The 27,429-nt window shown below is 40.6% G+C and overlaps 1 protein-coding gene across 1 annotated transcript in view; it reads right to left on the bottom strand.

Annotated features, from left to right (window-relative positions):
• LOC110377742 (neurofibromin) overlaps window positions 1-27,429 on the bottom strand; it is a 150,788-nt gene that overhangs the window by 45,017 nt on the left and 78,342 nt on the right. Inside the window, exons 4-30 of the mRNA XM_064042548.1 lie at window positions 27,226-27,412; window positions 26,557-26,699; window positions 26,142-26,241; window positions 25,551-25,651; window positions 24,858-25,007; window positions 24,332-24,431; window positions 23,623-23,765; window positions 22,729-22,922; window positions 21,924-22,032; window positions 21,131-21,289; window positions 20,370-20,563; window positions 19,123-19,306; window positions 18,505-18,691; window positions 12,756-12,803; window positions 12,162-12,261; window positions 10,306-10,444; window positions 9,647-9,752; window positions 9,228-9,294; window positions 8,124-8,295; window positions 7,342-7,484; window positions 6,648-6,756; window positions 5,940-6,046; window positions 5,284-5,418; window positions 4,510-4,664; window positions 2,961-3,118; window positions 1,772-1,915; window positions 405-583 (exon numbers count right to left, since the gene is read on the bottom strand). Coding sequence (XP_063898618.1) covers window positions 405-583; window positions 1,772-1,915; window positions 2,961-3,118; window positions 4,510-4,664; window positions 5,284-5,418; window positions 5,940-6,046; window positions 6,648-6,756; window positions 7,342-7,484; window positions 8,124-8,295; window positions 9,228-9,294; window positions 9,647-9,752; window positions 10,306-10,444; window positions 12,162-12,261; window positions 12,756-12,803; window positions 18,505-18,691; window positions 19,123-19,306; window positions 20,370-20,563; window positions 21,131-21,289; window positions 21,924-22,032; window positions 22,729-22,922; window positions 23,623-23,765; window positions 24,332-24,431; window positions 24,858-25,007; window positions 25,551-25,651; window positions 26,142-26,241; window positions 26,557-26,699; window positions 27,226-27,412 — 3,713 coding nt within the window. The remainder of the gene's footprint in view (window positions 1-404; window positions 584-1,771; window positions 1,916-2,960; window positions 3,119-4,509; window positions 4,665-5,283; window positions 5,419-5,939; window positions 6,047-6,647; window positions 6,757-7,341; window positions 7,485-8,123; window positions 8,296-9,227; window positions 9,295-9,646; window positions 9,753-10,305; window positions 10,445-12,161; window positions 12,262-12,755; window positions 12,804-18,504; window positions 18,692-19,122; window positions 19,307-20,369; window positions 20,564-21,130; window positions 21,290-21,923; window positions 22,033-22,728; window positions 22,923-23,622; window positions 23,766-24,331; window positions 24,432-24,857; window positions 25,008-25,550; window positions 25,652-26,141; window positions 26,242-26,556; window positions 26,700-27,225; window positions 27,413-27,429) is intronic.

A 27,429-nucleotide genomic window follows, 5' to 3' on the forward strand; every position in this document is an offset into this window, starting at 1 on the left:
CAAACATAAGGTAATAGCGACCTTATGTCGGTCGCCGTCGACGCTGGGTGCAGGTCGCCTCCAACAGGTATCTGTGGAGATCTAAGGGGGAGGCCTATGTTCAGCAGTGGACGTCCGCCGGCTGAGATGATGATGATGATGATTAGGTAATAGCTATAAACGACTAAGGAGTTCTCTATATACTCCATCTCCTTTATCCCACATTCTTTCTCTGTACAGTTACCGGCACGGATATTGGGCTCTCGGCGGAAGAGTGGGGATCGCTTTGCGCACCCGTACGTATAAGGCAATAAGGCAGTAAATCGCTTCTGCGCAGGTGAAGGTCAGGGCTCAATATCCGTGCCGATAACTGTATGAGAAGATACCTTTGCCCTGCAATTACAAATGCCGATGTGACCACTTGCCTCGCCGGATCCACTTCAAAGCTGATATCTCCTCGCTCATCAGCCTGGTCCAGCAGCGCCGTGATGAGCGGCTCCAGCAAGTTCTGAAGGTAGCCGTAGCCGTATATCTTGAAGCAGAACGCCATAATCTTGCTGCCTAAGGAGTTGCCACGGAAGAGTGTCTGCATGCAGTCTGATACCTGGGGGAGATATTTGAATGGGATTAGTTTCATGAAGTCGTGGCCCAGTGGGTAAAGTACTGACCGACTGTTCGATTCCAGGTCAGGCAAATGCCAGTGAAACTTTTCTAAGTTTGTATGTACTTTCTAAGCATCAAGGCCAACAAAATATTACATAGTAAACTTAGAAAGTATATAGTAGAGTAAATAAAAGTAAAGAAAACATCCCGAGGAAACCTGGACTTACCAAGTCTTAGCAAGGGGTACTGGGATCCCTGGATAATTGGGTCACTCTATGTTTCTTGCTGCCTTTTGTGAGGGAGTGTCAGACTCTTACTGACTAAAACCCATAATGTTCTTTTTCTTTTTTAGGCATGTGCCAAGTATGGTAACTCGCGCGAGCAATTCCGCAGCCCCGGCAGGCTTTGGCCCTGGTGGGTCCCTACAGGGGTTTGCTGACTCTCTTTGAGGAACGGTTAGTACACTGACCTCTACTTCCCTATAGAATATGTTCCACAGCAGCGGCGCTAGCAGATGCTTGGCGTCGAACAGTGTGACGAACACTCGGGCGAGCTCGTCCATCTGTGATGTGCTCACTACGTTGACTAGCTTATCTTATGTTAGTACACTGACCTCTACTTCCCTATAGAATATGTTCCACAGCAGCGGCGCTAGCAGATGCTTGGCGTCGAACAGTGTGACGAACACTCGGGCGAGCTCGTCCATCTGTGATGTGCTCACTACGTTGACTAGCTTATCTTATGTTAGTACACTGACCTCTACTTCCCTATAGAATATGTTCCACAGCAGCGGCGCTAGCAGATGCTTGGCGTCGAACAGTGTGACGAACACTCGGGCGAGCTCGTCCATCTGTGATGTGCTCACTACGTTGACTAGCTTATCTTATGTTAGTACACTGACCTCTACTTCCCTATAGAATATGTTCCACAGCAGCGGCGCTAGCAGATGCTTGGCGTCGAACAGTGTGACGAACACTCGGGCGAGCTCGTCCATCTGTGATGTGCTCACTACGTTGACTAGCTTATCTTATGTTAGTACACTGACCTCTACTTCCCTATAGAATATGTTCCACAGCAGCGGCGCTAGCAGATGCTTGGCGTCGAACAGTGTGACGAACACTCGGGCGAGCTCGTCCATCTGTGATGTGCTCACTACGTTGACTAGCTTATCTTATGTTAGTACACTGACCTCTACTTCCCTATAGAATATGTTCCACAGCAGCGGCGCTAGCAGATGCTTGGCGTCGAACAGTGTGACGAACACTCGGGCGAGCTCGTCCATCTGTGATGTGCTCACTACGTTGGCTAGGGCCATCGCTATTGGTAATTCTCCCTGTAAAAGATAAAAGTAATTGTTAAAATTGCTGCAAAAGACAAAAAACATATGAAAAATTTCAGACAGTAGTTTGGGAACAATTGTAGTGAACATGAACTGCAATAACCTCACTGTCTATATTGGGGACATTAGTGTTACAAATTAAACTTATTTTTTTACCAAATGATCATTCATTTTCATTCATAAAAATTGCGTTACCTAATTATAAAATACAATAAAATTACAAGAACAAAAAAATCAGCACATAATATCAGTTATTTCCCGCTTATCATACTTTCAATTGATCACGTATTTTATGTCAACCTTCTTGAATTTAGCACCGATGCAAATCAACAGCTTGTATAATATGTCACTAGAAAATAACAAGACTCATAAGTTGATCAATTGTCTAGGTAGTACATTTCAAATGCCGTTTATATTTTCCGAGAGTTGATCAACTACCTTTTTTTTTTTTTTTTTAGCGACGTAAAATCATCAAATGACCCCTCCCGCTGTGGGTTAGCAGCGGTGAGGGAGTGTCAGACTCTTACTGACTAAAATCGTCGTGTTCCGTCATAGGCCTTCTATGTACCAGGGCCGCGGTATCTCTTTCGAACAACCCGCAGCCCCGGCAGGCCTTGGCCCTGCTGGGCCCCGCTGGGGTTGCTGACGTCTCTTTGAGGAGCGCGTGGTGACATCCGGGCGCCTCCTCACGACCAATGCGGTGCAGGTACCTCCCGAAACAACCGTGTCCGGTGAGGACCTGCGTCATGCGGTACGTGAGGGCGCCGTGACTCCTCCCGAGCCACTCCTCAAAGAGGGGACTTACCGCCACGATGGTGGCGTGCCCTGCACTGGGTTGCGACAGTCGCTCCCTCCAGGCCACCATGAGATCGCGCCGGAGCTCCGCCCGCTGCGCGACAACTTGCCGCATCAACTACCTGGAAAATTGATCAACTTACGAGTCTTGTCATTTTCCGGTGACATGTACATGCTGCAACCCACTCACTTAACACAGCTCTGTGGTCGCCTAGATCTGGAGACAGAATGAACCACAACCCACCTTATCAGAGATCATGGTGACGAGCTGCACCAGCTGTTCGAACCGATCAGCCAGCACCGTCTCCGCCAGGGTGTCGAACTCCGTGCCCTGCTGCAGTATCTTCGTCAGCACCTCCATGAAGGCCGCTCGGGTCTGCAGGTCTCTGTGGTAGCCTAGATCTGGAGAGGGAACATGGAATTTTGTTAGAAACTTGGTAGTGATACATATAGGTTATGTAGCAGAAGAATAAATAATATGTAGGCTACTTTTTATCCATCTGAAGGAAGCAGTACCCGCGGGATGCGGATAAAACCGCGTGGGAAGTTATTCTATACTCATATTGATATTCATATTCATCATATTATAAAGAGGATTTTTATTTGTTTATACCCTAAAAGTTCGAAAAAGACTGAACCCATTTGAAAAATTCTTTCACTGTTTTAAAGTTGCATTCTTTCCTCGGCTGGCATAAGCTACATTTTAGCCGGGTTCATAAAATACAGTACAGAATGTAGTTGTATGTACAGAATCTAGTCCCTTTTAATTCCGATCATACACTTACGGCCAGTTTCTTCATCAAAAGTTAAAGTAATGTCTAAAGTTAATGTAACGGTCAAATTCGTTTTTTCAAGGCTAAAGTGACAGCAAAACTAATAGAAAAATTGAATTTGACCGTTAGGGTCAATTCACACTGAAAGAGCAGCGGCCGGCAGCGGCCGGCAGCGGCCGTAATTGCAAGGGATTGAGCGCGAGCGCGGCGGGCCGCGCGGCGCCGCACCGCGCCGAGCTCTTACATTTTCCGTGCTCTTACGGCCGCTGCCGGCCGCTGCTCTCTCAGTGGGAATTGACCCTTACTTTAACTTTAGACATTACTTTGACTTTCACTTTGGCTTTAACTTTTGATGAAGAAACTGACTGTTAATCTTAAACTTTGCATAAATTACAAAACGACAGGCACTTCACGACTGTTTTAAAAGCACCTTCACTCACATATAACAAAGGATGCTAATCTAATGACAATAAAGGCTCGAGCAGACCGGATGCGTATGCGTAACCACGCGCGTAGTCACGCGCGTAGTTACGGCGTAACCATGAGTTGTAATGTATGGAAATGTATGAGACAGGCCACACCGCTTGCGTAACGTAGACACGCGCGTCGTTACGCAAGCGGTGTGGCCTATCTCCATACATTACAAACTACGCGTGGTTACGCATCGCATCTTCAGCTCAAAACAATTTTTATATGTTTGTATTGTGTTTTGTTATTATATGCTTGTAATGTTGCCAATTTATAACTCTATTCAACTAGTTATTTTTCCGAATTATTTTATTTACATAGATATTAACAGTACATATCTTCTTATATATAAAAATGAATTGCTGTTCGTTAGTCCGACTTAAACTCGAGAATGACTGGACCGATTTGGCTTTTTTTGGTTTTAAAATGTTTGTAAAGGTGCAGGTAAGGTTTAAACGATACGAAGTTCGCGGGGTCAGCTAGTTTACAATAAATATCAAAAACTATCCTAGTAAAACAAACAACTAAAAAGCGTCAAAAAATTAAACTTACCAATACTATGCATAAGTCCTGAATCAATATTCGCGCTGAGCAGATTAGACATGGCCTGTATGGTGGCGTTTCTGAGAGTCTCCAGCCTGCCGGGACCTTCCGCCATCTCCACCTCGTTGCAATCGTTTAGCAGGTTCATAAATAGTGTGAAATATCTAGAAATAGGGAAAAGTAAATATTTGATTAATTGCTTTTGAAGTTGTAAACTATCGCAAAAAAATTTGGGTGATGAGAATGAACAAAGTATATCGAGATAAGTACATTTATTTATGTAAATATGTGTCTGCTTGTTTATTGAATAAATCGAAGTTAAAAAATCTCAATAAGGTTATTATGCTAAATGTGTGTGTTTTATTGTGTTCAAATCTGAATAATTTATTATAATATACTAATGCAGTTCTACTGAAAATGTGTCACTCTATTGCAGTTAAATACATGGTATAATAAGATATGGTGAGCAAAATCCACAGAACTACTACGCCATGGGCTGACGGCTGAAATACTGAAACACCATTATTTAACCCCCATTTTTCTTGGTGCCTTCCATAGAGTGGCAAATATGAATAAAAACTGCCAGCTGTCATGTGCACATAATAACCGGTGACTGGGAAATTTTCCAAATCAACATTAGACCTTAAACTTTAGAGATTAAGTTGAAAATCTATTAAAGGCATATAACAGATTGTAGTAGCTTGATGTGCTGGCGTCTGTACTTAGGACTATGGAAGGTTTATGTACCTAAGATACAAAAGTTCAGACTGTTCTGAAACTTACTTGAGGAACAGCTGACTCTTGGCCTCCATGAGGTCTCCTCTGTCAGACTCTTCAGGCTGCAGAGGCAGACCTTTCAGAAGTGAGGCGACAGCTTCCATGCATGCCTGGTCTAACTCACGACAGCATACTAGGTATCTAGAACACAAAAAAGGAATATAGATAGTATGAAGGGACATAAGAGAAGGATTAATATTAACTCCTTAATTTGTGACGTTATTGTCCAGGGGAAATTCATAGCGTGTTTCATTCAAAAGTATGAAGAGAAATGTGAGCATGCTTAGAAATTTTGAACTATAAAAAAAAGAAATATAAGCATATTTATGTTTTCTTTTTTTAAAATTTTTTGATCAACGAAACAGACTCCAAAATGATTGCCAGTATTTGGAAGTCCTCATAAACATAATGTTTTTTCAATAATTGAAAAATATCACAGATCGTCAAGTAGTTTTAAAGAAAAAAATTCTTGCTATGAATTTTTAAATATTTTTTCGTGGATAATATTATATAAGCATGAATTCCCTCATTTCAATATGTGCACGACTCACACTGTACATGATATAACCGCATGTGTTTATGTTGCGACAATAACAAAATTGATGTTTTTTTTTCTTCATTTATCAGTGATTACATAAAAAAATAAATAAAGACAATATTACCTGGTAATAGAAGAGGCGTCAGCGCGTAGCGGCGGCGCGATCTGATGACTGGTGCCGAGCACCCAGTCCGTCACGTACTCCACCATCTTGTTGCGGAATTTCATCTCCTGTACACGATATTATTCATGTTATATGTATAATTATTATAAAACAAATATTTAATGTTTATTGACATAGACATTTACATATTAACAATACATGTAAAAAACTATCCTAGTAAAACAAAAAAAACACTAACTAAAACGCTTCAAAAAATTCATCCCCCATCGCTGTCAACTGGGAGAGTACCCAAGAGGCTGGCAGCATAACCTCATTTAAGGCTCATTTAAGAAAAAAGGCACAGGTCCTACAAAAAAAAAGTTTGTTTCTTCGACATTACACTTAATATGTCTACTAAGCTGTATTAATTAGATAGGTAGTTTGTATATACATGGCAAATATTCAGATATCTCACACTAAGAACTCTTTACTCCATACCTACCTGTATTAGGAAAGATAACTAAACAAACAAAAATTAATTAAGAATAATAATTTGGCCTCATAAACCAATAAAAAGATGTTGGTATCACAAATATTTAAATAAGATATCGAGTTATTGTCTGATTAAGTTGGGTATGCTTATTGTGTATGTATGAGTATGTTATGTGTATGTGTGTATATAAATAGTATATGTAATAAGTAAGTATATATGTAATAAGTATAACAAACCTGTCTGAAAGCTAAGTCATCTCTCCTCCGCATCATAGCTTCAACAACTTGACAGAGCTTCGTCTTTATATGTACGGAGAGCACCGTCATGTCTAGATGTCGTACGTATCTGTAAGAGGGTATTTATAATTATATTTAGTTAAGGATTTATTAAAAATTATCGATTTACGGTGTTTCAATAACCTTTCTATCTAAAAATTAGATTCAGAGATAGGATCATAAGTCCCAAAAAAAAATATCTTGTACAATTTATGTAGCACTATTTCGAATCTCTAGAAAATAGTTCAAATCAACAGAGTAATTGGTTATACATAGAAATCAACTGTAAATCCATACAAATATTCTGAAGAGGAAAATAAAATATGTTAGCTTGTTTGTATGACTTAGAAATTATCAATTAGAAAATTTCTTTCTCTGTGCTATAACTTATCCGGATACGGGAAGTAGTTACCCCGGGACGCGAGTGAATCCACGTAAAAAAGCTAGTATATAATACATAACAATGTGATTAGAGTATATAACAATGTACAGATTGTCAATCGAACACTTAAAATAATCCGTCTGTTTCCCATAGATTTGAAATAGGTTCGTGCTCTGTATGTCTATGCTGTTTCCTATCTTATGCTAATTTCCCCTGTTTTGATTGGAGTACACTCTGAAATAAAGTTTTTTTTCTATTTATTTATGTACATACCTCACAATAGACAACATCAGTGTCTCAATAGACGTTGTACTCAGATGTTCATTGGGCTGCCCGCTCTTCTTGATATCCAGAATACTCTTCATAATAAATATCGTGTGCTCCACGAATTGTGTGTTTATGTCTGTTAGCATTACCTGTTAAAAGCATAATAATTAGCCGACTTTGAAATATGTGGTTAACATGCCAATTTATATTTGTACTTCACGATTAATCTGCTGAACGGATTTTGATGGAACTTGGCATTAATACAGCTTATTCATGAGTAAAATATGCTACTTTTATCCAGATGCAGGAAGCTGGTAAAAGTGCTTGTGGAAGCTAGTTAGTAATAAACTAAATGAATAATATAACAATGAAAAAGTTTATAACTCAAAAATAATGGCCGAACCGATTTGTCAGAAAATTATAGAAGAGGCAGAATTAGAAAATTAGAATCGGGGAAATTATATTATTTCCCTCGGAACTCGGGTGAACCTGCGAAAGCTAGCTAAAAATAAATTAATATTGTACTTTCCAACTATGCAAATTCAGTATTTTTATTGAACTGTCAAAATCATCAAACCATTGTTGGATATGGTCTGGGTGTTGTAATATGTATTTATAAATATAAATATGTTAGAATATGTAATTTATCACTTGTATTAGCACCCATGACACAATGTAGTAAATATCCTATCGTGTGGCTAACCAACAGTGTGTGAAAGACGTAAATATTATATATCATCATCATTATCAAGTCAAATAAAAAGAAATTATAAATAATGAAAACATACCTGTTGCTGCTGATCGAAAAACTTATCGATAATCGCCTTAATCTGATCGAACAGTATCGGATAGAGTGCGGGCGACATCTCATGTCCCACTAGCTCTTTGACGTGAGTCTGTATCTGCTGGCCGAATCTCTCGTTACTGCACAGCAGCAGCCGGAGAAGCTGCCCTATGAATCTGGAAATACATTATCATCATATCACACTATCATACTATATCACACATCACACTATCATCATATATCCCACATGGAACAGTATCGGATAGAGTGCGGGCGACATCTCGTGTCCCACTAGCTCTTTGACGTGAGTCTGTATCTGCTGGCCGAATCTCTCGTTACTGCACAGCAGCAGCCGGAGAAGCTGCCCTATGAATCTGGAAATACATTATCATCATATCACACTATCATACTATATCACACATCACACTATCATCATATATCCCACATGGAACAGTATCGGATAGAGTGCGGGCGACATCTCGTGTCCCACTAGCTCTTTGACGTGAGTCTGTATCTGCTGGCCGAATCTCTCGTTACTGCACAGCAGCAGCCGGAGCTGCCCTATGAATCTGGAAATACATTATCATCATATCACACTATCATACTATATCACACATCACACTATCATCATATATCCCACATGGAACAGTATCGGATAGAGTGCGGGCGACATCTCGTGTCCCACTAGCTCTTTGACGTGAGTCTGTATCTGCTGGCCGAATCTCTCGTTACTGCACAGCAGCAGCCGCAGAAGCTGCCCTATGAATCTGGAAATACATTATCATCATATCACAATATCCTCATATCACACTATCATCATACCACACTACCATACTACATCACACTATCATCATACCACACTATCATACTATATTACATATCATCATACCACACTATCATACTATATCATCATATCACTATACACCGTCATTAGACATCATACTATACACTATCATCCCTTCACACTATCATCATATCACACTCTCACCATATCACGTTATGGCAGTAATATTTCTTATATAGGCTTTTTGACTGGGTGCGGGAAGTAGATACCACGGGTCGCGTAAAACGGGGGGAAAACGTCTAGTAAATAAATTAATAGACTTACTGAGTAACAGGACAGTACTGCACTTCTTGGGAGCTGTTCGCTAAAACGTTGTACTTCCTCGAATCAGCTGTAAAAAATTACAAACAAGATATGAATATTGTATGCATAATGACTGATGCATTTTGCCCAAAGATGTGTATCCATCCGTCAGTCTATGATTTGTAAAATATGGAAATCTTTTATTTCTATCAGTTTACTAAAGTTGTAATAATTATTTACAAAATATTGTTTTACAAATTCTGGTTGAGTTAAGAATTATAGAGGGTGCTGCAAAAACATACTTCAATTTATTTTATTTCCCATTTGTTTTTAATAATTTAGTCAATGTTTAAATAAGTTAAAAACACTGCAGCATCCGATAACACTAGAAGTCAACCCCAACACACTTAGGTAAAGTCTAGGCAAGACGATAAACTCACCATGTCCATGTAAATGAGACCAGGCAGTAGACGGTCTTCTCTGTAGACAGACGCCGCCCAGAGCGCAGAGGAACGACGTTATATTCGCCCATTCTTGTATTTGCATCTGTAGAATTATTTTATGTTTAGAAATTATGAGGTTTTTAAGACTTGACTGTGTGTCTGTCAGTAGGCTGTATCTTATGAACCATGATAGATAGACAGAGATGACGCAATATTGTTGCCTATATAATAACAAATAGTAAAGACTGTATTTATCTGCTCCATTTGAGTAGGCTAACTAAACGTACACAATCTTGATATAACTTTTTATTAAACCATCAGTTCAAACTAACATACGGTTAAACATCAATGTAAATGCAATAATAATATAATTACTTTGTCAAAAGATTAATTATTTTAAGCTGTAGTTTAATTGTGTAATATGTAATTGGGTAAAAATTACAAAACTCGACGTTTTGGCCATTGCGATTGATTGGTACGGAACCTTCGTGCGCGAGTTTGAATCTCACTTGGTTAATTTTGTAGTGTGTCATATTTTTAGAAACAATTGTATTTCATTTCTTCCCATGTCTTAGAGAGAGCGTATTTATATATGAATATAAGTCTACATAACAGTTTGTATGGGAAAATCTAGCTTTTTAAGGGAACAAACCTACCTCAAAATCATGTTCACTGCTAGTATGATGTGACACGCGACGCTTAGCGACGGCGCGGTGGAGAGCTTCCATCTGACACTCATCCATCTTGTCGCCCTGACCTTTGGGGTACTTCTGCAGTAGCTTGCATAGGGAGTCCCTGGTGAAAGGAATCATTTAAAATGTAATGTACACGACTTGCCAAGAAGGGTTATAGAGTTTTTATATCTTATTTAAATGGGGTTTATTTAGTTTTTTGTTTGGAGAACAATATAAGAGTGATAAAAGAATTGGAGGGATTTACCCAAGGCTCGCTTGGCTGGCCTTAATCTATTTTTTCTTATAATTAAATAAATCAATATTTAGTAAGGTTCAAGTGTTTCTGAAATGGATAAAGAGAGATCTTGAAAATTCTTTTAGTAGTAGTAGGGAAAGAAATCGCGAAAAGGTAAACCTCGAGAAATAGATATTTAGTACATCACATTTTTCTTCCGTGTGCTTATAATATTCTTCTATATTCTCTCTGTGTACATAAATGGTTAAATAAATAAATAAATATTAAAACAATAAACCCTGCATGATTAATACCAGCTTTTAAAATGAGGAAATAAACCTCCAACCTTTCTGTGTATAAACAATACCACAGTTATATATGTCACCGTAAGATAACAAACATCGTTAGATTACAATCTATCTCGAGAGATTGTAAACTGTCGAATTATTGTAAACCGTAACACCTGATTGCAATTTAACGCATTATTTTTCGCTATATTATAATCTATCGATGAGAAATTGTCAAATTGTCAACTGTCCGAAAGCTCTCCCTGATTGGTCAGTCTTTTTGTAAGATCGAGAGCGATGTAGAGCGGTCAAATTGTCAACTGGCGTAGAACGGAATGCATCTTGAGCGCTGATTGGTAGAACGTCAAAAAAGACAATGTTCTTTGCAACTCCCGGTGTCACAGCTCTTTGACGTGCAAAAATAAGTGACGGTTTAATTTTTTATAAAATCAAAAATTGTACTTAATTTTTAAGACTCAAATTACACACAATTAAAAATTGTATTAAAAATTGAAGTTAGTGACGAAAACGAATCGCTGCAAAACCGACTCCACGTAGTCTTGTCTGCCCTACCCCTAGAGTGCAATTCAAAACCGCGTAGGCGCGGAGGGGAGAGGTGGCCTGCGAGCTGAGGCGCAGGTAGTTTTAACGCTCGCCGACGCGGCTGAGGCGCAAGCCGAAGCTGCGGTGGTGAGCGTGAAAACCATCTGCGACGATAAGCTCGCATGGGACCGCCGGAGCCCCGCAGCGCCGGAGCCGTGACAGAAGCCATGCTTGCTGCATGTTGCTTGCTTACATTTTAAACGTACTGAGTTAAAAAATTAGAAGCTAAATAAATATATTTTATTTTAGAACTATACTGTTAGAATGCATTGTTTAATAAGCTCCCTTTTAATATGACTTTAAGAAGCCGACCCCAACATAGTTGGGAAAAAGGCTCGGAGGATGATGATGAGTATTTTTATAAGAGTTATTTTTATATAAATTTAATACTTGAAGAATTTTTGAAGAGCATTTATTTTATTTAACTGACACCTCTATTTCATTCCTAACTCTACGGGAACTCCATGGGAACAGAACGGCTGGTCGTGATTGGTCGATCTTACAAAAAGACTGACCAATCAGAGAGAGCTTTCGGACAGTTGACAATTTGACAATTTCTCATCGATAGATTATAATATAGCGAAAAATAATGCGTTAAATTGCAATCAGATGTTACGGTTCACAATAATTCGACAGTTTACAATCTCTCGAGATAGATTGTAATCTAACGATGTTTGTAATCTTACGGTAACATATACATAGTTGTAACTCACCAGCATCTGAATGTTTCTTCCCAAACGGGTTGTACGCCATTGACACAGTGTTCTATCTTCCTCAACAACGCCATTATTCGCTTCTGGAGAGCTGCAGAACCTAAAATTAGTTTATAGCTATTATTTTGTTTGATTATTTATGTATTGTATTTTTAATGGGCCCTAGTTGCCTGATATAAAGGAGTCAATAAAAAAAAACTATAAACATTTACAAACTACAAATAATCTATTTTTATCTTTTTGAGGTCTTTTGAAGTATCTTCGTGTGATAGTAAAAAGGATGATTTTGATGATATTTACCACAGGTAAATTGGGGCAACACTTCAAGTAAAAATGTTGACTTACAAAAAATCCAAGGGTGGGTTGATTTGGTTATCGTTATAGTTAATTGGCCCATCCCAAATGAAGCATGTCTATTTATTGAGTGCACATTTGTTTTTATAATAGTCTGTCATATCTGGGAATTGTGGAATTTTTTAATTTGTTAATAAGAACATTATATACTAAGGTGTTTTCTGTAGTACGCAAAAATACAGGTACATAAATGCCTGTTTTGAATACAGCATATCAGTTTTCTTAGGAGAATATACTTACTGTGTATATTTTTGTAATAACACCCCCTTCCCATGTCCTGACTGGCTGCTTGCAATGTTAAACGGGAAAAGGTTAAATACAATATTATGAAACTTACTAGTATCTATTCATATATGTTTATAAAAGACAGTCTTACAGCTCCTATAACGACGAAATTACATATCGTAGCTGAACGAAAACGAATCTATATTGTGGCTACTTCCACATCAAATTTCACGAAAATGACCCTAGCCACATGAATTTTAATGTAGAAAATCCAGGTTCAACTTTAAACGAGCTGGAACAAACGTAAGGTTAAACAGCGCTTGACGCGGTCGCTAAGTGGATGGGACATCTTGCTTATACTAAATAGACACATGAAGAAGAGCCATGAGTAGGACAGATTCCCAGCTGCCTCCACACCAAATTTCACCAAAATTAGTGCAGCCTTCACACCAAATTTCATCTAATAAGGTCCAGGTTCAACTTACTAAAGCAATCGTCGGATTAAGACACTTTCCTAGCTACTTCCACAGCAAATTTCACGTAAACTCATCCAGCTTCCATGAGTGATAGAGCAAGACAGTCGGAGCTAGTTCTAGGGCAGAGGTAAACTGTAGTTGTGTTGTGTTACCAGTGGTCAAGACAGTGGAGGTGTGCGCTATCTCCTGGAAGACCGCGTAGTTGGGCAGCAGACACTGCGTGGTGATCTCGTCGGAGCCGCACCTGATGTCGGCCTCCTGGCACAGCAGGGCGAAGCACGACATCGCCACCAGCACCACGTCCGTGTCTATGCTGCACAGGCACTGAGACAAGACCGCCTGTGCCTCACAGCACCAGCACAACAGCCAAACACTAACTATTGCTTCACAAGCGACCTACACACATGCCCCATCTTGTCAGCAGCTTTCTAGCTACATCCACACCAAATTTCACCTAAACTAGTCCAGCTTCAATCATTGATAGTATAGCAAGACACTTTTCTAGCTACTTTCCCACCAAATTTCACGAAAATTAGGCTAGCCTACACAACAAATTTCACCTAACTTAGTCCAGCCTCAACTTACTAGAGCCATCGTCGGTTTAAGACACTTTCCTAGCCACTTCCACAGCAAATTTCACCTAAATGAATCCAGCTTTAACTTACTAGAGCCATTGATGGGATAACAAGACACTTTCCCAGCTACTTCCACACCAAATTTCACCTAAACTAGTCCAGCGTCCATCAGTGATAGAGCAAGACAGTCGGAGCTAGTTGTAGGGCAGAGGTAAACTGTAGTTGTGTTGTGTTACCAGTGGTCAAGACAGTGGAGGTGTGCGCTATCTCCTGGAAGACCGCGTAGTTGGGCAGCAGACACTGCGTGGTGATCTCGTCGGAGCCGCACCTGATGTCGGCCTCCTGGCACAGCAGGGCGAAGCACGACATCGCCACCAGCACCACGTCCGTGTCTATGCTGCACAGGCACTGAGACAAGACCGCCTGTGCCTCACAGCACCAGCACAACAGCCAAACACTAACTATTGCTTCACAAGCGACCTGCACCGATGCCCCATCAAGTCAACAGCTTTCTAGCTGCATCCACACCAAATTTCACATTAACTAGTCCAGCTTCAACTTACTAGAGCCACTGACAAGATAGCAAGACACTTTCTTAGCTACTTCCACACTAAATTTCACTGAAATTAGTCCAGGTTCCATCGTCGGAGCTAATGATGGGATGGCAAGACACTTTCCTAGCTACTTCCAGAGCAAACTTCACCTAAATTAGTCCAGCATCAATCATTGGTAGAATAGAAAGACACTTCTCCTAGCTACTTCCTCACCAAATTTCACCTTAACCAGTCCAGCTTCCATCAGTGATAGAGCAAGACAGTCGGAGCTAGTTCTAGGGCAGAGGTAAACTGTAGTTGTGTTGTGTTACCAGTGGTCAAGACAGTGGAGGTGTGCGCTATCTCCTGGAAGACCGCGTAGTTGGGCAGCAGACACTGCGTGGTGATCTCGTCGGAGCCGCACCTGATGTCGGCCTCCTGGCACAGCAGGGCGAAGCACGACATCGCCACCAGCACCACGTCCGTGTCTATGCTGCACAGGCACTGAGACAAGACCGCCTGTGCCTCACAGCACCAGCACAACAGCCAAACACTAACTATTGCTTCACAAGCGACCTACACCGATGCCCCATCAAGTCAACAGCTTTCTAGCTGCATCCACACCAAATTTCACCTAAATTAGTCCAGCCTCAACCTACCATTGGACAGCAAGACACTTTTCTAGCTACTTCCTCACCAAATTGCACCTAAATCAGTCTAGGTTCCATGGTTAAAGCTATTGATAGGATAGCAAGACACTTTCTTAGCTACTTACACACCGAATGTCATCTAAATTAGTCCAGCATCAATCATTGGTAGAATAGAAAGACACTTCTAGCTACTTCCACACCAAATTTCACGTAAACTCGTCCAGCTTGAATCAGTGATAGAGCAAGACAGTCGGAGCTAGTTGTAGGGCAGAGGTAAACTGTAGTTGTGTTGTGTTACCAGTGGTCAAGACAGTGGAGGTGTGCGCTATCTCCTGGAAGACCGCGTAGTTGGGCAGCAGACACTGCGTGGTGATCTCGTCGGAGCCGCACCTGATGTCGGCCTCCTGGCACAGCAGGGCGAAGCACGACATCGCCACCAGCACCACGTCCGTGTCTATGCTGCACAGGCACTGAGACAAGACCGCCTGTGCCTCACAGCACCAGCACAACAGCCAAACACTAACTATTGCTTCACAAGCGACCTACACCGATGCCCCATCAAGTCAACAGCTTTCTAGCTACACCCACACCAAATTTCACCAAGATTAGTCCAGTCTCAACTTACTAGAGCCATTGATGGGATAACAAGACACTTTTCTAGCTACTTCCACACCAAATTTCACCGAAGTAGGTTATATCGGCGGAGCCATTGATAAGACAGGAAGACACTTTCCTAACTACTTAAACCCCAAATTTCTCGTAAATTAGTCCAGCTACAACTTACCACGGCCACCTTCAAATCTAGACACTTTCTTAGCTACTTCCACACCAAATTTCAGCTAAATTAGTCCAGCCTCAATCATTGGTAGAATAGAAAGACACTTCTAGCTACTTCCACAGCAAATTTCACGTAAACTAGTCCAGCTTCAACATACTAAAGCAGAACAGGACAGTATCTTAGCTACTTCCTCAAAAAATTCCACCTAAATTAGTCCAGTATCAATCATTGGTAGAATAGAAAGACACTTCTAGCTACTTCCACACCAAATTTCACCGAAGTAGGTTATATCGGCGGAGCCATTGATAAGACAGGAAGACACTTTCCTAACTACTTAAACCCCAAATTTCTCGTAAATTAGTCCAGCTACAACTTACCACGGCCACCTTCAAATCTAGACACTTTCTTAGCTACTTCCTCACCAAATTTCACCTAAATCAGTCCAGCATCAATCATTGGTACAATAGAAAGACACTTCTCCTAGCTACTTCCACACCAAATTTCACCTAACTCAGTCCAGCTTCCATCAGTGATAGAGCAAGACAGTCGGAGCTAGTTCTAGGGCAGAGGTAAACTGTAGTTGTGTTGTGTTACCAGTGGTCAAGACAGTGGAGGTGTGCGCTATCTCCTGGAAGACCGCGTAGTTGGGCAGCAGACACTGCGTGGTGATCTCGTCGGAGCCGCACCTGATGTCGGCCTCCTGGCACAGCAGGGCGAAGCACGACATCGCCACCAGCACCACGTCCGTGTCTATGCTGCACAGGCACTGAGACAAGACCGCCTGTGCCTCACAGCACCAGCACAACAGCCAAACACTAACTATTGCTTCACAAGCGACCTACACCGATGCCCCATCAAGTCAACAGCTTTCTAGCTGCATCCACACCAAATTTCACCAAGATTAGTCCAGCCTCAACCTACCATTGGACAGCAAGACACTTTTCTAGCTATTCCCACACCAAATTTCACTGAAATTAGTCCAGCTTCAACTTACTAGAGCCATCGTCGGATTAAGACACTTTCTTAGTTCCTTCTACACCAAATTTCACCTAAATTAGTCCAGCCTCAACTTACTAGAGCCATTGACAGAATAGTGGGACTGTTTCTTAGCTACATCCACAGCAAATTTCACCAAAATTAGTACAGTTTCAGTCATTGATAGAACAGCACGACAGTTTCTAGCTACTTCCACACCAAATTACACCGAAATAAGACCAGCTTCAACTTACTTACTAGAGCCATCTTCGGATCAAGAAAGTGAAGAGTGAGCTTAGAGCTTTGTGAGCTTAGAAAGTGTCTAAGCTACTTCCACACCAAATTTCACCCAAATTTGTCCAGGATTAAATTACCAGGGTCATTGATAGGACAGAAAGACACTTCTCCTAGCTACTTCCACATCAAATTTCACCTAAACCAGTCCAGCTTGAATCAGTGATAGAGCAAGACAGTCGGAGCTAGTTCTAGGGCAGAGGTAAACTGTAGTTGTGTTGTGTTACCAGTGGTCAAGACAGTGGAGGTGTGCGCTATCTCCTGGAAGACCGCGTAGTTGGGCAGCAGACACTGCGTGGTGATCTCGTCGGAGCCGCACCTGATGTCGGCCTCCTGGCACAGCAGGGCGAAGCACGACATCGCCACCAGCACCACGTCCGTGTCTATGCTGCACAGGCACTGAGACAAGACCGCCTGTGCCTCACAGCACCAGCACAACAGCCAAACACTAACTATTGCTTCACAAGCGACCTACACCGATGCCCCATCAAGTCAACAGCTTTCTAGCTACACCCACACCTAATTTCACCTAAATTAGTCCAGCTTTAACTTGCCAGGGTCATTGATAGGGCAGAAAGACACTTCTCCTAGCTACTTCCACACCGAATTGCACTTAAATTAGTCCAGCCTCAACTTACTAGAGCCATGGTCGGATTAAGACACTTTCTTAGTTACTTCCACACCAAATTTCACCTAAATTACTCCAGCAACAATCATTGTTAGAATAGCAAGACACTTCTCCTAGCTACTTCCACACCAAATTTCACCTAAACAAGTCCATCTTCCATCAGTGATAGAGCAAGCCAGTCGGAGCTAGTTCTAGGGCAGAGGTAAACTGTAGTTGTGTTGTGTTACCAGTGGTCAAGACAGTGGAGGTGTGCGCTATCTCCTGGAAGACCGCGTAGTTGGGCAGCAGACACTGCGTGGTGATCTCGTCGGAGCCGCACCTGATGTCGGCCTCCTGGCACAGCAGGGCGAAGCACGACATCGCCACCAGCACCACGTCCGTGTCTATGCTGCACAGGCACTGAGACAAGACCGCCTGTGCCTCACAGCACCAGCACAACAGCCAAACACTAACTATTGCTTCACAAGCGACCTACACCGATGCCCCATCAAGTCAACAGCTTTCTAGCTACACCCACACCTAATTTCACCTAAATTAGTCCAGCTTTAACTTGCCAGGGTCATTGATAGGGCAGAAAGACACTTCTCCTAGCTACTTCCACACCGAATTGCACTTAAATTAGTCCAGCCTCAACTTACTAGAGCCATGGTCGGATTAAGACACTTTCTTAGTTACTTCCACACCAAATTTCACCTAAATTACTCCAGCAACAATCATTGTTAGAATAGCAAGACACTTCTCCTAGCTACTTCCACACCAAATTTCACCTAAACAAGTCCATCTTCCATCAGTGATAGAGCAAGCCAGTCGGAGCTAGTTCTAGGGCAGAGGTAAACTGTAGTTGTGTTGTGTTACCAGTGGTCAAGACAGTGGAGGTGTGCGCTATCTCCTGGAAGACCGCGTAGTTGGGCAGCAGACACTGCGTGGTGATCTCGTCGGAGCCGCACCTGATGTCGGCCTCCTGGCACAGCAGGGCGAAGCACGACATCGCCACCAGCACCACGTCCGTGTCTATGCTCCAGAGGCACATGAAGAATACTACCTGTGGGTCAAATCATTATTAAATCATATTTCGTTTATATCATAATCATGTGATATTATCATCTTATCATGTTATATTATCATCAATATCATATTATCATCGTATAACATCATCATCATATTGAGTGTATCTCGCCAACTTTCACATTTGTGTATGTTTGTAACTTCCACACAAGCAAACAGTTCAACGGATTGTGATGAAACTTCGTATATAATAATTGAGCTTATATTTTATGCTTATTCTTTCACTGTTGGGAAACTGCACTATATATCTGGAGGATGACATATGTAGGCTATATTTTATCGAAGTACAGGATGAAGTTCCCCTGGGTAGCGGGTGAAACCGTTTTTCGAACTACATAAAACATGAAAACAAAAAAAAGACAATCATCTAGTGAAGTTAAGCATAAAACCCCGGATGGGTGCCCTCACCTCCAGCTTAATATGAGCCTGTTTACATATCGGTATCTGAGAGCCCACATTGGCGTACTCCTTATGCTTTGCTAGAAACTCGTTACGGCAGGTCAGTATGTCACGCAACCATCTCAGGACCTCGCGGTAGTTGCATATCTGGCGTTGAATTAGCTTCTGACTTATGTTGTATAGGACTTGGGAACTGTGGACAAAAAATTATAATTATTAAATTATATTTTCAATGGTTTGATTCGATATGACTAATATACAAAGTGAGGAAAGATGATGATAAGTAATTTTGTTCTCCATGGCCTAACTTTTTGACGACTGTGGTGGAATCGGCTTCCATTATAACTGGATGCATTTGAGTACAAGTGTTTTACATGGAGCAACTGCCTACCTGACCTCCTCAACCTAGTGACCAGTATTTGTAACTTAGTCACGAATGTATTGAATCAAAAATACTTAGCCAGCAAAGTTAAATATTCTGCTAAGAATAAATAGATTGTAATAAATACGTAGAGCAATAAAATTATATTTCATATTGTCTATGCCGAAATTGCGTGGTATGAAAAATACAAAATATCAATTTTCACATAAGGTATAGATTAGGTATAGTCATTATAGTCTTCATTTTACCCACCATGACCTCCAGAAGTCTAATCACTCTTGAAGAAGACATATCCTTGCAGAGCTACATTATCCTTCATTTCTCCTGGTTAAGTAAGTTAACTCCCCCTCACCTGATGTCCCAGAAGGTGTTGAGCGGCGCCTCCGGGTTCCACATGTGCACTCTGTCGGGGCGGTGCAGCGCCAGCAGCGCGTCCATGGCGGCCTGCGATATCTCCCCCATGCCCGTCTGATGCACTAGCGATACTAGCCCGAGCACTACTTACCATTGCGATGAAATTAGTGTTCAAAACTGGTCAAAAGACGGCCATTTTCTGACAACTCAAGACTATATGTAATACTCTTCTGGGCAGTCGGTTAAAAAGCTTCTTACCAAAAGTCATCTTTGGCATAGTTCAATGTATCATGCTTATAAAATAATGAGCAGAAACCTACTTTTACATAAAAAAATTGCATTGACTCCGTACAGGGTCCAAATTTTAACCACCTGCAAAAATATGATATCTCAAGAACCGGCTATTTAGAAGACGAATTTTAGCGACTTGCCTAAGGATGACACCTCCAAAACCACTTAAAGACACTTGGAACCCTAATATCTCCTGGTGTACTGAGTAAACTACTTGTGTGGTGCTGACCTGATGTCCCAGAAGGTGTTGAGCGGCGCCTCCGGGTTCCACATGTGCACTCTGTCAGGGCGGTGCAGCGCCAGCAGCGCGTCCATGGCGGCCTGCGATATCTCCCCCATGCCCGTCTGATGCACTAGCGATACTAGGCCGTTCATGAGCTCTGTGGTCGAAGATTGAATCTCTATGCTTGAACGGCCTGGGTTCTAGAAGGGAAAATAACAAAAAAATATATATTGAAAGTAGGTTCGTAACTTAAACATCAAGACGACCAAAACATTAGTCTACCAGTGGACTATAAAGGATCCGAAACGTCATAATTTTAATATTAGACCGCCATTTAAGAGTCCACCGCGTAAGAATATGTAGTTTTATTTAAAAAATATTTACTCTTAAAACCATATCCAAATCTAATCAGCCGTTTGAGAGCTAACGTAACATAAAATAGCGATCGAACTTATGATATTTGAACTGATGAACCGATTTTGATTACTTTTGGTACGGCACTAGATGGTATGGTTAAACCTGCGAAATACAACTGTCACATTCAAATAATCGTAGAGTTAGTGTACCATAGACAAAAATTCTAAACAAACTTTCTTTATTTACTGTCTAATATATGTACATGAAGCCACTACAATCTATCATATATGTCTTTAATATATTTTAACAACAATTTTTGTCAACTTCATTTCTATAGTACAGGGTTCAGTATTGGTTTGAAACACTCAGATTGGAGTCTATATACAAAATAGGTCTTATTTAATACTTACACTCAACATAAGCATAGGATCAGCATGTATAAGCTTCACCATACACAACAGGAGATTCCTGTAAGCTGGCATTTCTTCACTCTTGTTAAACTTGGACTGAACTTCTTTGGATTTGAGGGAGAGTGAGATCATTCGGAGTGGAGTGTGGACTACGTAGCCCTAAAGATAAAGAAAATTTATTTTGTTATAAAATGGGTATATGTTTACAAAACAGAGGACTTATAAAGAAACATTTCTTAAAAACATGTGCCTAGCCTTTTCCTTAATATGCTTGGTGTTCCTGGATGCAGCTGAGTACCAGTGTGCCACATGAAGCGACTGTCCTCCTCGACGCATCAATGTGTGATTTGACCTCCTCAACCCATTTTCCTGGGCAATACTATCCCTAATTGATACTGATTGGTTGCCAAGTGGGTATAGAACCAACCTCTCACGTACGATTGCGTGGGTTAGATTCCAGGTCAGGCAAGTACCAATGCAACATTTCTAAGTATGTACTTTCTAAGTACATATGTATATCTTGGATACCAATGGCTGTGTTCCAGATGGCACATTATACTGTAGGTCCAGGATGTCATTTGAACATTTCTGTCATTACGGGTAGTAAAAAGTCAGAAAGTGTGACAATGAGTCTTTCTAAGGCATATCGGGTTGCCCGGGTAACTGAGTTGAGGCGATCAGATAGGCAGTCGCTTCTTGTGGCACACTGGTAGTCAGCTGCATCCGGTTAGACTGGAAGTCGACCCCAACATAGTTGGGTAAAGGCTAGACAGATGATGAGTTTGAACTATACCTGTGTGGCTTTATTCGAGGTGTCAGTGAACATAGCGCGTAGTTCGGCTGCTCTCGGATATAAGAGCTCTATTTGTGGCCACCACGGCAAACGGGGCTGCTTTATTATCCTGAAACAATGTACATAAGTTATTTATATATTTATGTACTTACTTGGAACATCTACAGCTAAATAATTTAATGGTAACACAAGATTTAACACCAGAAACTCTTCACTCATAGCGACATCATGACTTGAAACTTAGCACCCTGAATTTCAGCACGCTACAGGGCTATATAAAGTCAAAGTAGTTTTAGTGAAATTAATATTACATAGTATTCGTTCCAACCAGCATTGAGCAAGCGTGGTGATTAATGCTCAATCCTTCTCCGTGTGAGAGAAGGCCGCAGCCCAGCAGTGGGACGATAAAAGGCTGTTACAGTACAGTATTCGTACATACAGTTCTTGAACCTTTTGGAACCCTTGAAATGTTGTTCGAAAGGGATACCGCAGCCCTGGTACATAAAAGGCTTACGACGGAACACGACGGTGTTTAGTCAGTAAGAGTCTGACACTCCCTCACCGCGCGTAACCCACAGCGGGAGGGGCATTTGATGATTTTTGACGTCGTTAAAAAAAAAGTGCGATTTAAAACACACTTAATACAGCGCCATCTTTGTGAAACTTGTGCTAGTTTAGGACAGCGCCATCTAGCGACACCTGTGTGAAGCTTCAGCTAGTTAAGTACAGCGACATCTATGGGCATTTTTATGCAACTTTTGACACTTTAACGGTTGTTTTTCGTTTTTTCTTTAGCTGTACTGACCTGAGCAGCGAGTTGACGATGACGTAGTGGTACGAGATGTGCGTGTTGAGGTTGAGGCACACTTTGAGGGCGTCGTTGTTGTGAGGCATGATGCGGAACAGTGATACGAAGCAGTCCGTCATCAGGTCCAGTTCTGAGTACCCGGAGATTAGGTTGCCTCGGATGTAGGATTTTGAGGGGTTGAAGAGGAGGGACTGGAACAAAAATATCGAATTAATATAGCAATAAAATCGATTATTGCTAAATATAAGTCATAATAATATTATTTAGCACTATCAAAACTATATAGGTAAAACGCCATGTCACTCAAATAAGCGATTTATTTCCGTAAATAATAAAAAATATATGTACCAATTTTATTGTTGACTAGCTGACCCGGCGAACTTCGTACCGCCTAATTATTGGAGGCATATTTAATAAGTCACAAACACGATACAAGACATTTTTTTCCTTATTTGCTCACAGTTTAGACCTACCCTGGACTACGACAAACATTTTAAAACCAAAATCAGCTCAATCGGCCCAGCCGTTCTCGAGTTTTAATCAGACTAACGAACAACAATTCATTTTTATTTATATAGAACATAGAAGAAGAAGATAGAAGAAGATTTGGGTCGAGAATCATTAGCATAATTACGTCATTCCAAAGCAACAGCTTGTATAATACTTAACTTTAACACAACTGACTTAGTCAGAAGCAATTAACCAGTCACTTAGTCTGACACAAGTCTTACCAACAGGTATTGTGTTGCCTGGGTAACTGGGTTGAGGAGGTCAGATAGGCAGCCGCTCCTTGTGGCACACTGGTACTCAGCTACACCCGGTTGGACTGGAAGCCGACCCTAACATAGTTGGAAAAAGGCTCGGGAGATAATAATTTTAAACACAACTCACCTTCAAATCATTGATGACCGATTTGACAAGGATGAATGTGACATTTCCGGAATCGGCTATGTTGAGATAAGTGGACGCCTTACAAAGTTTCACGCATGTCACCACGGCCGCTTCTGTCATCTGTTTGGAATTATTTTGAGGACCTGAAATAAATATATCAACATTCACACATCACAACACCTATTGACCTACCTACAGTAGGTAGTTGCTGGGGAGTTTGTTCCACCACTTCTTCTTCCCAGCAAAAACACATAGGAAGTGGTGAAGGGCGGGCGTTTTGGGGCCTGTCTTTTGTTTTGACGTTCGAAAAGTGCTGATTTTCAGCCTACTTTGAATAAATGATTTTGATACACTACATAGACCCACTCCTTGGAACCGTGGAACTATCTATTGACGTTTCCTAAACACTTTTGATAGGTCTCATCATCATCATCATCATCTCGTGCATAGGACGTCCACTGCTGAGCATAGGCCTCCCCCTTAGATCTCCACAGATACCTGTTGGAGGCGACCTGCATCCAGCGTCGACGGCGACCTTTATAAGGTCGTCTGTCCACCTTGCTGGTGGACGTCCTACGCTGCGCTTGCTAGTCCGTGGTCTCCACTCCAGCACTTTTCGACCCCATAGGCCATCTGGTCTACATAGGTCTACATCAAATAAAAACCTTTGACTTTCATAGTAGGGAAATGGCTAGACAGATTGACTTACTGAGTCCACGTTTGACGGAATCTATGAAGTGCTTCTTCTTCGTGTGTCGCGGACTGCACGGCGCCCCGCTGTCTGCGTTCACTATCTCTTCCAGTACTTTCTATTAAAAATAAAAAAAAAAGTGTTAAGTATTAAACATTTTAACCGACTTCAAAAATGGGGGAGATTCTAAAAGGATAAGCCATTTGGTGTTTCATAATAAAAATGGCGTCTACGTCAATGTTTTGAAGATGAAAAATACATCCGAATTGAGAACTTGCTCCTAGGTTTTGGGATGTATGTCGGTTAAAAAAATAATTATTATTCATTTATCACCCATTAACCTCACGAGATCGAAAAAATAAAAATATATTTTAATACAAGTTTATTATTATATTAATTAATATGTTCTGTAACTATGTTAATATCTCACTATCAATTGATGTTGATGTTTTCAATTATATGTTTCTTTAAAAAAAAATACAAGTTATTAAAAAATCAACGCAAAACTTTGCCACACGAAATTGGACCTTATACCAATACTTACAGGGTTTAAAACCAGCAACATGATCTGTAGAGGCCACATAGCGACCCTGGATTTCTTGTTATCTGAGAAACTGTCTTGCAATATATCGAATAGAGTATCGCAGCATTTACTTAGTTCATCGTTAGGCCGACATTGTACTTCTGCGAATTCCTGTAAACAAAAAAAAATGGTTTAAAAGATTTCATTAAATAGTCAATTATGCTAATTTAACTTAAGCGACAAACGATTGATATCCAACTGAGATCCAATCACTCATTTACTATTGAAGCTTTTGGTAGTGCACTGTGATTCGATAATTAATAATAACATTGTCTGCAATTGATTTACGATTGTAGAGCAGACTACCCTATATACCAATGGCAAACCAATGGAATGTTATTGGAAAACGATTGTTCTTATATTAGCAGCAGAATTCTTTTGAGATTCAATTGATATCTAAACGACACATGATTAAATTAACAGATTGAATCCCAGGTCGACCTAATAAATTAGTGTTAAAAATAGGGAATTACCTAAAAGAGTACATAAGGGATCACATAAGGAAGTTTATAATGGTGTATGTAGCGGAGTATATAAGGGATTATACAGAACCTGAAAAATGACATAAGCTACTTTTTATCCGTCTACGGGAAGTAGTTTCTTCAGTATGCGGGTGAAACAGCGGGGAAAAGCTAGTATATAAAAATAACTTACCTGGGGGTATGTATCCATCCAATTCCATATAGCTTTCTCTAATGAAGTAACTAAAACTATGTGCGCCGATTTCCTTAATAACTTAAACTTTTGTATTGATTCTGAAACAAAGAAAAATTATATTATTACTACCTATTTATTTACTTTTGTAGTTATTTTGATGTTCCTTAAAATAAAACTATGTATTAATTATTTCATTTTCATTTGAAAGAGGTCTTTGTTATAGTTTCTAGAGTTAGTTATATAGGGCCAGATCTTCAAACGATTGACAGAATTGTGTAAAGTTTCTGGTGAGTCCCACCATTTCTTCTTCCCAGCAAAAACACATAGGAAATGGTGAAGGGCCAGCGATTTTGGTGGCTGTTTTTTTGTAAAGTAGACCTTCAAAAACTAGTATAATAACGACAAAACATTGTTTTTTTTGTATCCTAATCGCTCCGAAATACTAAACCGATTTGAAAAAGTCTTTCACTGTTGGAAAGCTACACTCTTCCCGAGTAACATAGGCTATATTTTATCCCGGTGCGAGCAGCACTTCCAACGGGGCGCAGGTGAAACCGCGGGAAGCATGTAGTAAGATATTTTCCTTACCTGTTAATAGCCGTATAAGCCGCAATATATCGACGTTAATATGCTGAATTAATTCTATATCTGTATAATCGGGGTTTTCTTCTGAGCTAGATGATAATTCCTGAAACATATTATTACATGTTAACTTATTTATTTACTCCATAGAATAATTCAATACAATACAATTTACAAGAATAAATAAAAAATCTTTAGTAATATCATAAAGCTTGTTTGTTTGGTTGAACACGCTAATCTCAGGAATTCCTAGTCCTTCTTGTTCACGCCCCGTTCCCAAGTTATTTGGTATCCTCGTTAAATTGATAGAGCTTATCTCAAAATTCGATCTCTAATCACAAATCAAAGGATAGATATAATGAAGAAATCCAGAATTTTGCCCTAAAATTACAATTAAACAAAAAAACTACACCATATTCACCTGTAATCTCGCGCTGATCCTATTAAACACTGCATTGAAGAAGTTAAGACTGAGCGCAAACAGTACTTTGCTAGCCAGCTGCCGCAAAAGAGTATTGTTAACTGTGCTCTCATTGCGCATGTCTGTGTAGTAGTAGATTGATACTGTAGGACATAAATATAGATATTGATAAACACATAATTGAGAAATAATAATCCTTACAGTGCAAAGCCTGTGCGTCTGTCCGGCATTAACGCCAAAACTACTGTACCAATCTCAATAAAATATGGTACACAGGTACTCATAGATAGTCTTAGAGACTGAGAAAGGACATAGGCTACTTATCCGAGTACGGAAAGTAGTTCCTTCAGGATGCGGATGCAACCGAGGGGAAAAGCTAGTAATACTAATATGAAAAGAGTATGTTAATAACTTTTTCAAGACCATTTTGATGTGTTTGGTGATGTAACTTTGAAATTATATTGAAACCAATTGTACAATTTATTGAAAAAAACATGAGTAAAATTATGAGATGACACCTTGGTGACAGACAGACGGACAGCATAGTTAGCTTATACCCGGGACAAGAACATAGGATAGTTTTCGTCACCATCCAGCTACGGGAATCATTTATTGTGCCTCGGGTAAAACCGCGGGGATAAGCTACTATTATTTAAGAAAATAACTTACCAATAAACTGGCAGACTTCCCTAAGCAGTATCTTCACATTCATAGCTTCGTCATACTTGGCTGTATCTTTAGGCTGAGAGCTGAGACATATTTCTAGTGTATCCAGCACTATGACTAGACTGTCGTGGTAGCCTTTTTCTAATTCTGTTTGCGGACGATTCGCACCTATTGATATTGTTGGTTGATACTGTAAAAGTAAAGAAA

The sequence above is a fragment of the Helicoverpa armigera genome, chromosome 29, assembly GCF_030705265.1.
Source record: "Helicoverpa armigera isolate CAAS_96S chromosome 29, ASM3070526v1, whole genome shotgun sequence".
NCBI lineage: Eukaryota > Metazoa > Arthropoda > Insecta > Lepidoptera > Noctuidae > Helicoverpa > Helicoverpa armigera.